Here is a 13,958-nt window from a genome sequence, read left to right as displayed (position 1 = left end):
AATATTCTGGGGGAGAATTTGTCCCTTGTGGAAGGGAGAAAAAGTCCAGGGGGAAATGGTCAACCACAGCTGGATAATTTGGGAAGTCTGGGTGTTCATATGTAATTACATAAGTCAGTAATGCCTTCAAATGTTAATATATTTACCTAGAAAACAGCCCAAAACCGAGCCAGATCAATAAGGAGCTTTACTTTTAATTTTAGATCTGATGCTCCAGTCGTTTTTAGACCTAAATCTCAATACTTTTTAGGAAACAGATTATAGTGCATAATAAAAAATGCCGTAATATAATACAAATGACCAATTATGGGCTAGTATACATTTTACCATTGGTCAATTCAAATGTAATCTGGCCTATCATTGGTCATTTCTATTGTATTTTTTTTATTTGGCACTATAAGCTACTTCAGTTTTCAGCAATTAAAATACTTTTGTCCCTCCAACTTACCATTTGCATATTGTATTCAATTATAGAAGAGAAAAAAAATACAATAGTTATCAGACTTTACGACTTTATCATATAATCATCCATTTTTCCATAAAGCTTTGCTAAAAAGTAATTCCACTGAAATATATGAACACCGAAGCCTATTAGTACAGCATACTGAGCAAGCCATTAGCAATGGATCAGAATTTGGCGGGAACACAACAACAACAATAATTAGCTCAGAGCATATCAGCCATACTCAGAACAGTTCTCCCACGCCCAACAGACAACCAACTAATTATGTAAATGATAACATTAATGAAAGTAATACTGATGAAATTATTGTTGATGTTCAAAAAGAAATTAAAGGAAAATTCTACTATTTAAATAAATGATTTCTTTGATTAAAATTGATTAAAATTTTGAAGTATGTTTGTCTAAAACTAAATATTAGAAGGACCATTGAAAAGCTCCTATTTGTCTTTTGTTAAATTGGTATTACAGACAATTTTCCACGAATATTAAAATAATAGTAAAAATCATAAAATTGATAACGGTTTTATTATCCCAAGACTTCTCACCTCGGATCTAACAAAACTGGTTTTAAACTTATAATTTTCATTTTGATATCCGTGGAAAGCTGTATATGATACGATGCCATAAATAACTATTAATGCTATGAAAAGCTTTTCTAAACGTCAATCGATTCAAATGTTACAGAGGTCTTAATTTGTTAATTGAAAAAAATAGCTTCTTTAATTATCGATAAACTCTAAAGTAAAGAATTTGATTAAAGATGGAACAGCCAAACTCTCTACCCTGGCTGAAGTGAATCACGCGCCTGACACAACAGTGGCTAAGGCTGCTAAAAATATTGACTCAAACATTCAGGAATATTAAAGCAAACTTATTCTAATCAAAAATCATTATTTCTTATTGTTTTTTTTTTATGCTTGAAACTGTTGATAATGCCTAAAAAATGACGTCATACAATACAAATGACTAATCATAGACAATATACATTTAAATTGACTAATGGTAGGACAGTATAACGTCATTTTTTATACACTATCATTAGATTCTTTATGCTTATCTTAATTTTTGGTTTTTATTATTTAGTCGTTTTAGAGGTCTTAAGAAACGGAAAGAACTCCTTTCTATTTATTTTTGTGGGTTAAAGGGCGATTATATAACTATAATATTAAATGATTTTTATTAAAAATACAAAAAAAATATTCCCTTCTTTACAATGAACCCTTATTATGAGTAAATGTGGGTTGAAAAAATGTATTCTATTTCAGGGTATTTAGGGATAGGTCAATTATGGACAAAACTAATGTGGCTAAATTAAAATTATATATAAACATATTTATAATGTACATACATGAATATTATGACAGGGGAAAATTGTCAATTTAGCTTGCTAACATGGAACTCGTTTATTGGTCATTTAGTTCATCCGGTAGGATTAGAAAGATATGGATGATCGTTATTCTAGCCCGCTGCAAGTTTGGTTTCATTAAAGAACATGAAAAACTGGTGTAAAATCCAAGTAATAACAATTATTTTCCCTCCAATCAGATATTATTTTTTGGAAGATAAAAATCAACCTTGAAGAATTAGAAAATTTTTCCAGTATGGCTTAGAAATCAATTAATATCCGCTGGATTAGAACCAGTTCTCAGCTATACTAAAAAATCATGTATAGCATCGTATTACAGAAATTTTCCATGAATTTTAAAATACAAATCATAAATTTAAACATGTAATTTTTATTTTAATATCTTCGGAAAGCTGTCTGTAATACGATGGGATAAATAGATATTATCCCCCCCCCCCGATCTACTTATCCCTGTAAACTTGTTTTACTTAGTTATTGTAAGTAAATGTGGGTTGAAAAATTACTTGACATATGAAGGGAATAAAATATTAAATATTTACAGGAAGGAAGGGGACAATGGGCTGTTTATTACACTAGCCCCCAACGTAATTTGATATCGTTTTCTTATTCGTTGGCTCAACAACGTTGGGGACTTTTATGAAATTTGATTAGTTGGTTCGTTAAGTTAAGTGTCCAAACGTTTCAACCAGTTAATTTTAATCTAAAGAATGAGTAATTTGTGTATCATCATTGAGGATGTACATTAATTTATTAGCCATTGTCTTATCCCTTTATATCCCTGAAATAAAATGGTAAATGTTTACCTATTTGTCATACTATGTCTAAACACATTATTATAAGTAAACAAAAATATTAACATTAATCTTTAGACTTTTAAAAGCTCCACCCCTTTTACAAAAGATAAAAACCAAAATGGGATAGCAATTTAAGAAAACTTAAGTAACATACAGAAGACCAACCAACAAACCACTTATCTGCAGAAGACGAACACAAAATTTCGTTAGTGGCTTGAGAATTATAATTAATACGAATGGATATAGAATTTACGTGACTATTATGACAGAGGAAAAATTGTCTTCAATTTATGTTGCTAACATGGAATTCGTTTATTGGTCAGTTCGTTCATCCAGTAGGAGTGAAGCGGATGGTGTAAATAGCAAGATTGGGGTCATTGTTATTTTAGCCAGCTTCGAATGTTACTTTATAAAAGTACATGATAATCTGGTGAAAGATCCAAGAATTATTAAATCCATTTTAATAATAAACGCATTTTAATTACACCTTAACTTTAGCAAAACATTTGATAATATACATAAACGTTGCTCTAATACAGAAGAGTGAGGAATATCTTTCTGATATTTACAATCTGACTGGAACCCCACAGTATGATGATACAAAAGAAGATAAATTGAAGAAAAAAGTATTTTTTACAAATCTTTTTCAACCACAAAACTAAAAAAGGGTGGGAGGTGTCGATCCTCTACTTTCATCTAATTTCATGGTCGATTTCTCTTGTAAAGAATTGTTGTATTCTCCTCTTTAATAGTCATAAAATTTCACTGTAAAAGAAAGCCAGATCCTTTGCAACCGACATATGCAAAGACTTTTGTATTAGGATGAGCTAAGCTATCATTCAAATTTAACGATTTCACGACCTTTGTCTTGGAGTCTTATCTGTCATGAGGGGGGGGGGGGTATTTACAAATACTAACGAAAGTAGCCTTAAACCTGCCTTGGATAAAAAAAATATACTGTTCATATTAAGACTAATTGATTAACCATTTTTAGGATAAAACTCCGGACAAATTGACAGAAAATAATATTTTGATCATCAACCATGATACCAAAGAAAATGTGGTAGAAAATCTTGACAAGAAACCTCAACTATTTGACGATATTCTTAATAATAAGAAAGGAGAGACGTTTTCCTCTATTTCGCCAGTGAATCAATCTTGGGGCTATTTTATTTCCAGAGGAGAGGGGGCAAAATATGGCATTTTTTCCATCTAAGGAGGGGAGGGGGGTGAATGAATTGGGGGGTTAAGGATGGCTTTTTTATGTTAGGGGGAAAGAGCATTGGTCTCGTGGGGGGGGGGGGGGGCTTCTTAGTGGTAAAGTGGCGAAATAAAGGAAAAATTTCCAAAGGAGAAGGAAAGCCGAAGAAAAAACTCAAAGAGAAAATAAAAAAGAAAATCGAGGGTTTTGTATCTGATAAATCCGCGAACTCAATTGTTGAAAAATCTACAGAAAAAGAAGACCTAGCTGCTACAAGTTCAAGTCTTGATACTGTCAAAGAAAAGTCTGAACGCACAAATTCAGGAATTTTTAATTCTAAAACTTCTAACTTTTAAAAAGATCCTTTAAAAGAAAAATAAGGATGACAACATCAGTAAATATCGAAGCACATATAAACAAAGTGAGATGTAAAGCAGATGTTATGTTGAAAGAGAAAGAAAAGAAAGAGAAATAATATGTAAAAACTTAAAGAAATTCACGAAACCTTTAAGAAATAAAATTTATTTGTTTTGAAGCATGACCGACAGAAAGACGTACAAAATAATGTATAGACTAGATGCAAATATTAATAGATAACAGCCGAGAAATTTTCCCTATGGAGTTGTGGACTGACTGACAGACAGACAAAGTTAATTATGAAGAAGCTTTGCTACCAAAAAAAAATGGTGTAATACTTATTGAACTTTTTATACCTAGCTTCCTTATGAAAATTATGGACTATTTGATACAGTCGTTTCCAAGATATTACAAGACACGCAAAACTACTTTTTTTCTGTAGTCATTCTTATCTCTAATACAAAGAAGCTTGATGTCTGTCTGTCCGTCCGTCCGTATAATTACATAGTATATGCATATTAAGTGCAGTCAATAATTTTTTTTGGGTGGAAAATTAGTGCAGCTACTTTAAAAAAGGTATTTAAATAATAATTAAATTATGAAAAACTAATTTTATGGTAAAAGATCCATATTAATCACAAAAGAAGTTCAAAAATTTGCCAGAGTAAAATTTTCGTTTCAAAGACGACATTATTATATTTATAATATACGCAGCATTTATAACAACTTTAAAATCATTATTACGCGACAACCAGTGGACCGATTTTAGATTGGTCAACGGATTTGAATTTATTACGACCAGGACTATTTTTTTGCCACCTTGGACGACTAAATCGGTCAAGGAATAGCCGGCTACGGTATTTTTAAACTTTACTTCTATTTTATGCAATTATTATCATGTCTACAACTTTAAAATCATCGTTACGCGACAACCAGTGGACTGATTTTAGATTGGTCAACGGATTTGAATTTATTACGTACAGGAATATTTTTTTGAAACCTTGGACGACTAAATCGGCCAAGGAATAACCGGCTACGGTATTTTTAAACTTTACTTCTATTTTATGCAATTATTATCATGTCTACAACTTTAAAATCATCGTTACGCGACAACCAGTGGACCAATTTTTGATTGGTCAATGGATTTGAATTTATTACGACCAGGACTAATTTTTTGCCACCTTGGACGACTAAATCGGTCAAGGAATAGCCGGCTACGGTATTTTTAAACTTTACTTCTATTTTATGCAATTATTATCATGTCTACAACTTTAAAATCGCCGTTCTGTGACAACCAGTGGACCGATTTTAGATTGGTCAACGGATTTGAATTTATTACAACCAGGATTATTTTTTTGTCACCTTAGACGACTAAATCGGCCGAGGAATAGCCGAATACGATATTTTTAAACCTAACATGAAGAAAATGTGGGCCGATTATTTTAATCGGCCGAATCCGTCCGAAATCGGCCGATTTCCGGCCGGCCGATAACGAAAACAGCTTGCTAATACTGTTCCAATTTGGTTACACTTTTAAGGGAAGGTTTATAAATGTCTTAGGGTTGGTTTTAGGCTTTGTTCCTGACCTCCATCAGACTCCCCAACAGGATAAGGATCAAACAACTAATATTCTAATATTATAGCTTCTAAAATCCTTATTTCTGAACCGATTTTAAAAAAATAAAGGTCTAGCAGCACAGTTATGGGACCTGGAAAAAGATTAAAGCAATCATTATATGCGTGGATTGAATCATAACAAAGATATTAAAAACCGCATGAAGATTTCGGGTTTGCAGAGTTATAAAATTTCAAAAAAATTTCATATCAAGGATATAAACTTTTCAGATAATTGGCAATTAAAATCCTTATTTGTATCATAAAAGGTAATAGCTGCACTATTTTTCCAAATGTTATAGTCATTTTAGAGAATATTGACTGCACTTAATGCATATGTATATTATTTATTGATCAAATGCTACATATAAGTCTAACTAACAATAATCAATACACCTTATTTTTATTTCAATTATTTTCATTTCCTTGAAATAACGATGAAAAATTAAAAAAAATATGTAAAAGGAAACTCCACATCTTCTAATACTTCAGTTGTTTTATCTGTAGCTCTTGTTGACGACAAGGAATGTACCTTTATTAAAAGATTATTTTTGTTTTTCTTCCTTCTTATATATCTTTTATTTCAAAATTGTTGACATTCTACCATCAATATGCATTTTAAGTTGTCATGTCGACTTCATAGCCTTTAAAACAAGTGACTAATATCTACATGCTACTTTTAAAATTGGTTTTGGACAATATTTACAACGTCTATATGTCGTTAATAAAAAGTTGGCATTGCAGACATAATATCGACATTAATAAATGTTAGGTTAATTTCTGCTTTTTAATTTAACTAGTACCCAGAGTTGTTTTTAACGGCCTTATCTTATTTGTTAACCTAAAAACTTTGGGTTCTTGTATATAATTGAATATTGATTGGTTGGTTCTAAGATAGTAGTTCCCAAACTTTTCAACCGATATTTTCATTTTTGTAATTTTGTATATCATCATTGGGGTTTAGCCTATATTTTTTCTTTCTAATGCCTATGGTACAGGAGGGTAAGAGGCCAGAAACAACGTCACGCAGCAAACTAAAATCACGTGACTCATCACGACCCAGGAGAAGTCCGACAACAAGTAAAACTAGAAAAGTAATACGACCTTTGACTCAGTCCTCAAGTGAAGGCGACCTTAAACAAGGTAAAATTATTTGTTATGAATTCTAAAAATATTAATTGACAAGGTTGAAACCTAAGGACCAATTCTGTATGAAATTTCAAACTTACAATACATGAGATAGATAACTATCCCTTTCATTGGAAAACCTTTGTTAGTCCATACTTAATGAAATGTTAGTGAGTTATATTTGATTATGAGCCAAGGCATATCTCCTTTCGAATCAACAATGTCTATCTATAATACAAAGTAGCTTGATGTCTGTCCGTCTGTCTGTCCGTCTGAAGCTTAAGATCTCAGTAACCGCTGAATCGATTGGGCTCTACTCTTCAGGGATTATACCTACTGGTCCTGTAATGGTTTTAAGCTATTTTCCTGGGGGGTGGGACACCCCCAACCCCCCAAAAAACTAAAAAACCATCCCCCCCAAATTTTTTTTTTTACATTTTTTTGTAAAATCTCAGTAACTGCTGAACAAATTGGGCTCTACTCTTCTGGGAATATACCTACTGGTCCTCTGGTGGTTTTAGGCTATTTTATAGGAGGGTGGGACACCCCAACCCCCCCAAAAACTAAAAAACCATTCCCCCCAAATTTTTTTTTTTTACATTTTTTTGTAAAATCTCAGTAACTGCTGAACAAATTGGGCTCTACTCTTCTGGGAATATACCTACTGGTCCTCTGGTGGTTTTAGGCTATTTTCTAGGAGGGTGGGACACCCAAACCCCCTAAAAATAAAAAAATCCCCATTTCCAAATTTTCAAAAACCTGTAATTGGGTTGGGGGAACCCCACTGCACCATGGGGCAAACCCCCCCCCAAAAAAAAATTTCACCCAAAAAAAATTTTTGGGCTTTTTGTAACTTTTAAAATTTACATCTTTAAAAAGTTGTTGCTATTATAGGTATTAAATAGAATTTACAGAGGAGAGTTTTCAATTTTTGTGTATATGTGGTCCAATCAGTGGGACTATCGGAGCTTGCACCGCATTCGGGGTACTCGCTTATGCTCACCCCGTACGAGATATACTGCGCACAACCTGGGTTTAATTTTACCAAAGAGTAATTCGGCAAAGAATAACTTTTTTGAAAATATAACTATAAAATTATTCTGGAGGGTTGACTTTCCATTACCTCATGGGGCGAAGCCCCTAGAGGCTAGGGGCGAAGCCACTAGTGTTTATTTAAAGAAAGTCTGTTAATGAAGAATACATATATGTGTATTTTAAAGCATAAAAGCGTACATGTACAGTCTTATATTACAGTCTTAAATACAGTCTTATATGTTGTCTGTCTGAAGCTTAGGATCTCAGTAACTGCTGAACAAATTGGGCTTCACGCTTCTAGGAATATAGCTACTGGTGGTTTTAAGCTATTTTCGTAAAATTTTATTTTTATCTTTTGTAAACAAAAACAAGTAAGGGGCTGGGAAAACCCCATCCACACATCCCTATGAAAAAATACCCCATCCCCCCCTTTAAAAACATTTTTGAAGCTTCAGGAACGATTTTATATAGGAGGTGAACTAGAGGCTAGAGTACTAAAATTCAATAATTTTTTAAAATTTAGAAACAAAATCTACAAAGAAAATTGTAAAAAATCCTCCAAACGACCAAGCTACAACTGATAAATATCCTAAAGTGTCTATTGAAATATTTGATGCTGAGAAGAGAACAAGACAGATTGATCTTACTAAAAATTTCCAGTCAGGCCAGGAAATTAATATAAAACCTGCTGATATTATCAATGAAAATTCAATCAAGTCTACAAAACAAAAAGGAAAGGTTTTATTTAATTTGTATAAATACAAACATTAAACGAATCAATGGAATGGAAGCTCTTTATAGTGCCTATAAAAAGGGGATAAATTAAAAAACTTTTGGCTGAGGTATCCGGAATGATGTCATATTTGATTAGTCCTTTATTCCAATATGACGTCATTCGGGATTTCCAGGCCAAAAGTTTTTTAATTTATACCCTATTTTATTGGCACTATAGGCTAATTGTACTATATACATTTTTTTTTATATAATCATAATAGGTAATAAAGAAGATGGAATTATTAATTCAACAAAGTTCCTAAACTGGGTTGCCTTCTAACTCATACTTTTTTTCCCCTAAATTTTAATACTTTTTTATTATATTATGTTTATTTTGACCTGCGGAATATTTAAGGGCAAACAGTTTTCTCGTAGGAGCCAATTTTATTAGCGATTCATAAAATTCAAAATATAACCTTAACCTCAGTTGTAAGTGTAGCCAACACTATTGGTGTGACCAAGTATCTGGAAGCTTCTATCAAAGATACCAATTCTCTGGTAGATGATCTAGAAAGTAATACAGAAGAAACTGATACTTTCTCAACCTTCTCAAGATCTATTTCAAAGGTGACATAAATTAATTTTTGGTGTGAGCCTTGAGCAGACAATCAATTGGATTTTTGAAAATCAGCCAATAGCGTCGCAAATAAAAACACAGCCAGTCGCTACAAAAAAGAAGAAAGTAATTTCCTAGCAGACGAAAAAATTCCCTTCCTCTTGGGCCAGGTAGTTGTCTAGGTGATACATCTACATTTATTGTTGGGATATTATTCTCCTTTTTTCTTAAAAAGAATATAGTAAGTCTTAGAATGTAGTTTCGGAGTAAACTGGCGGCTGTAACCCTTGCATCTAGGGGAGTCTGGGCAGTAATGTAGCCTAAACCAATCTCAGGGCTTTAATAAAAAAAGAAAAAGCCAAAAATCTTCCGGGAACTGTGTTCAGCGAGATCACAACGGAAAACCCAAACTAATTCTTTTTATCTAGGTAGAGGGGGGGCCGGGGGGGGGGGGGTATTTTAGTGTTAATTACTCTGGTATCCAAGGTTTATTAACCACATTATCTTATTCGTTGGCTCAAAACTTTGGGTTCTTATAGTGAATATTGATTGGATGTTTCCAAACAAGTAGTTTCCAAACTTTTAAAACAATAATTTTAATCTACAGAAGAATTAATCATTATTGTGGATATAAATTAATTTATCGTCAATTGTCTTATCCCTTAAGATCCCTATTTTTATTTGAACTTTCCATTAAATAAGGATAAAAGTGAGGAAGACTATTCTACGAAACCATTTGATGCCCTGATCAAACATACAGAAAAAGATGTCTTTATAGTGAGAAAAGACTCAGAGGCTAACAGAAAGGTTGAATCTAGAAAGAATTCAAGAAAGGTAAAAATATTTAAATCTGAAAATGCCGTTTTATGGTCTGAATTAAAACTCAAGAAAGTATACGGGATCCGTGTGTGTCTGTGTGTGTGTACCAAAGGATCTCGCTAACCACTGAACCGATATGGTTCTCATAGGTTCTGGGAAGGTTCATAAATATTTGGGGGAAGGTAAAAGTACCCTCTCAAGAGAAATCACTAATACATATAATAAATTGACCCCCTCTCCAATTTTTTTACTTTTTCTTTTAAAAACTTTAATTGGAAGTAAGGCGGTCGACCCCCCCCCCCCTAGAGTCATCTAGGGGCGTATCCGCTAGTTAAAGATATACATAGTTTTAATCTTTATCGAAGTCTTACAAAGAAAAAAATATCATTTATAACACAAAAAGGTTTTTTTGCTTACAATTATTCTCTGTTTTTATTTACAAGGAAATCATGTGACATTTTAAATGTTGATTTGAGAGATCTTGATTTACGTAATACATTAAAATCTAAACTTCTCCCTAATAATCCATTTATAATATGGTTTGTCAGTAAAAAAGTTTATATAAAAAGAATGTAACATTTTTAATGGCCTATATTTCTACACTACATGATAAAGCTTTTCTAAATTACAAATTCTATAGGTAAAACAGATTTTGTAGACTGCTCAAATTATCAAATGTGCATGATTTTAATTTTTAAATCTGCAGGGAAAAGAATAAAGCATTTAAAATTGATAAATGTATCATATATTACACATTAGATAATGACAAGTATCCTAATATATATATAGTAGTAAGCCTTTTTGTTTGTAGCGAAGGATATCACTAACCGCTGAACCGATATGTTGCCCCTACAGCAATATTAGTAATAATATAGTAACCTACTTAACACATTTGAAATAACTATGAAGAATTTTTCCAGTTTGGCTTCAAAACAGATCAATATCCGATGGATTAGAACCGGTATTTGAGTATGTAATACATAATACAGACAGTTTTCCACGAATAATAAAATTATACCAGTTTTGCTAGACCTTCAGGTCCAACTTAACTGGTTTCAATCTTATCATTTTTCATTTTAATATGCCAGAAAATTTGTCTGTAATTCGATGCTATAAATAACTATTACCTAATTATTTTTTGTTCCTCGCAAACAACTTTAATGTCTTTATTAAGACTTGAACTTAAAACAAATAATGATTCTAAACTAACTCTATTATATGTGAGTGTAAAAAGAACTATATGTATTCATTTTTCTCACTAAATATGAAATTCTAAATAACATTAATCTAGGGTTTAAACATGATTACAAAAGTAAACCCTATTATGAGATTTTACTGTAGGTATTATGCAAAATCAAATAAAAAATAGCTTACCTACCCATCTACTAAGAAAATTTAACTTAATATGCTTAGGTGATAGTTATTTCTAAATATTGTATTGAATTCTAGCTATTTATGTCTTGGTTGATTTAAATAAACACATTAGAAATATTTCAGCGTGTTTCAGTGGATAATTTGCTAAGTGGTGGATTACATTCTACCCAACAACAACAACAAATTCCACCACAACCGCAGAAAAATCAACAACAGCAAAACAATAAACTTAACTTATACAGGAATATACACCTTTTAGAACGATAATCAATGTATGTGTGTTTGATTAGATTTTGCTACTTTTCACGATTGAAATAAGCAGGTTTATTACTATTTTAGAGAAAGGATACAACAAACTTTTGAATTCTTATTACTAAAACTGAAAACAGTAAAAGTGTCTAACTATGACGTCAGAAAAAATTAACAATTAACCAATGAGAGGCCGCTATATATTTTACCATTATGAATACTGACGTCATAGTTAGACACTTTTACTGTTTTCCTAAAACTAAATTTAAAGTAAGGCAATGGTTGCTTGTTCGTTTGTCTGTCATGGAAACTAGCAATAATAGATTTTGTATTTATAACTTATGGATGCGTTCTGTTATTCGTTGCCTTAAACATTATTTTGTCTGATTTATAGTTGGTTCATACAAAGAAACCATGGACTTTTCCACTAAAACTTTTAATCATCCATTGTCTCAACCTTTTCCATCCCTGAGATCCAAGTTTTTATATCTATAATACAAAGTAGAATGATGTCTGTCTGTCTGTCCGTCCGTCTGTCCCTTAAAATCTCGGTAACCACTGAATCGACTGACAACCCCCCAAAAAAAAAATACCCCCACAAATTTTTTAAAAATTATTTAAAATAGTGCTGGAGTGGGGGCATCTCCAGGTAATAAAAGATGTAATTATATTTCTTGGGGCAAAGCCCCTAGAGGCTAGGGGCGAAGCCGCTAGTATTATATATAATAATTCCTAGTTAATATTCTTTAAAAATATGATTAGATATTAGACTGTTTTCAGACAAAAACAAGTATCTTGTAAAAATAGTGTACAATAATCGAAACTACTGGGTCAAAATTGTAAACAAAATTGTAGGTTATTATATCATTTATCATTCCCTTATTGTCCTTGATAAATGTAATAAATCATTTATTTTGTTGGGTTAATTAAGGCATTTAAATTCAAATAGTCATATTAGAGACAAATTGTTATTTTAACTAACTACATATATTAGAATTGCGACGAGTATTTATTATTTTCTGTAAGACTAAAGTCAAATTTTTCACGTGATTATTGATTACTCCTGGTCCTATAAAGTACAATAGTTTTTAAAGGTAAAAGTTCCGCAGGGGTTATGCCCTCCGCAGAAGTTGGGCTCATAAAAAAATATTCTATTTATTTTCGATATTTCTAAAAAATTTGTTTAAGGTTTAGATAATTATCAATTGTCGTAATTTTGACTTTATCAAAGAGTTGGACCCGAGTTAAATCCATTAACATTTATGTATGTAGTACACATCTATTTTATTGAAAAATTATACGTTTGTTCGCATTTCCTTGTAAACTCTGACATATTATTTGTAATTTTTTTATCCTGGTTAAAATTGGTATAAAGAGAAAGATATTTTTTTCAAAAAAAAGTGAGGTTGATTCTTCTTGGCCTCACTAAAAATTCTTTTTCTCACTAAAATTAGTGAGGCTCGCTAAAAATTTAGAGGGGATAATTTTGCCTCACTATTTTAGTGAGGATAAATGCAAAAAAAGTTTTTTAAGAATTCACCTCTGATTTGCTTTTAAAATTGTACCGAACACTATCTAGTTTATTTGATGATTGATGGCTTATATTTGGTTTTAAATTCTGGTTTTAGTCAGCTGTAAATTTAACAAATATATTTTGGTTTATATTTTGTCAAACTTAAGTTAACTCCACTGCATTTTGTCAGGGAGGGAGAGGACATTGGGCTGGTAATCATTCTAGTCCCCAAAGTTTTATAAAAACGTTTTCTTATTTGTTGCTTCAAAAACTTTAGGGACTTTTGTTAAGTTTTCATTGGTTTTTCCATTAAGTTGTGTGTCCAAGCTTTTCAACCAGCGTTGCAGAGCCGTTCGATTTTGGTGCGGCTCCGGCTCCGACCTAAAATCAAGAAAAACTCGACATATTTTTTTTCTACGTCTATTTTTGACTTTTAAAGGTTTTAAAAGTTAAATTTTTGATAAAATGGACTTGAAAAACTTAAAAATGGCATTTGCACATGACAAAACAGAGTTACCAAATCATAATTTATAAAAAATATCTTTGTTCATATAGTCCAGAGCCGGAGCCGTTTTTTAAAGAAAATTACGATTCTAGCTCCGGCTCCAGCAATATATGGCGGCTCACGGCTATCGGCTCCGGCTCCGCAACACTGGTTTCAACCACTAATTGTAATCTTTAAAAAGGGTAATTTTGTTTATCATCATTGAAGATT

General features: G+C 31.9%; 2 protein-coding genes across 2 annotated transcripts in view; one reads left to right on the top strand and one right to left on the bottom strand.

Moving 5' to 3' along the window:
- Window positions 1–13,958, bottom strand: part of LOC145312473 (uncharacterized) — a 396,718-nt gene that overhangs the window by 115,284 nt on the left and 267,476 nt on the right. The gene's annotated exons all lie outside the window — the stretch shown is intronic.
- Window positions 8,966–11,748, top strand: LOC145323830 (uncharacterized). The gene is made up of 4 exons (XM_080166431.1): window positions 8,966–8,987; window positions 9,160–9,299; window positions 9,991–10,122; window positions 11,605–11,748. Exons 1-4 carry the CDS (start codon window positions 8,966–8,968, stop codon window positions 11,746–11,748), a joined length of 438 nt encoding a protein of 145 aa, XP_080022557.1.

The sequence above is a fragment of the Acartia tonsa genome, chromosome 1 (genome assembly GCF_053477335.1).
Source record: "Acartia tonsa isolate MP-2025a chromosome 1, ASM5347733v1, whole genome shotgun sequence".
NCBI classification, from domain to species: domain Eukaryota; kingdom Metazoa; phylum Arthropoda; class Copepoda; order Calanoida; family Acartiidae; genus Acartia; species Acartia tonsa.
This window is presented reverse-complemented; position numbering and strand designations above follow the sequence as displayed.

Excerpts from the sequence above, each read along its gene's own strand:
- LOC145323830 (XM_080166431.1), top strand. The coding sequence starts at position 8,966 with ATGGAATTATTAATTCAACAAA. Across the intron at positions 9,300-9,990 it reads TCTCAAGATCTATTTCAAAG|GATAAAAGTGAGGAAGACTA; the intron begins GTGACATAAATT and ends CCATTAAATAAG. Across the intron at positions 10,123-11,604 it reads CTAGAAAGAATTCAAGAAAG|CGTGTTTCAGTGGATAATTT; the intron begins GTAAAAATATTT and ends GAAATATTTCAG.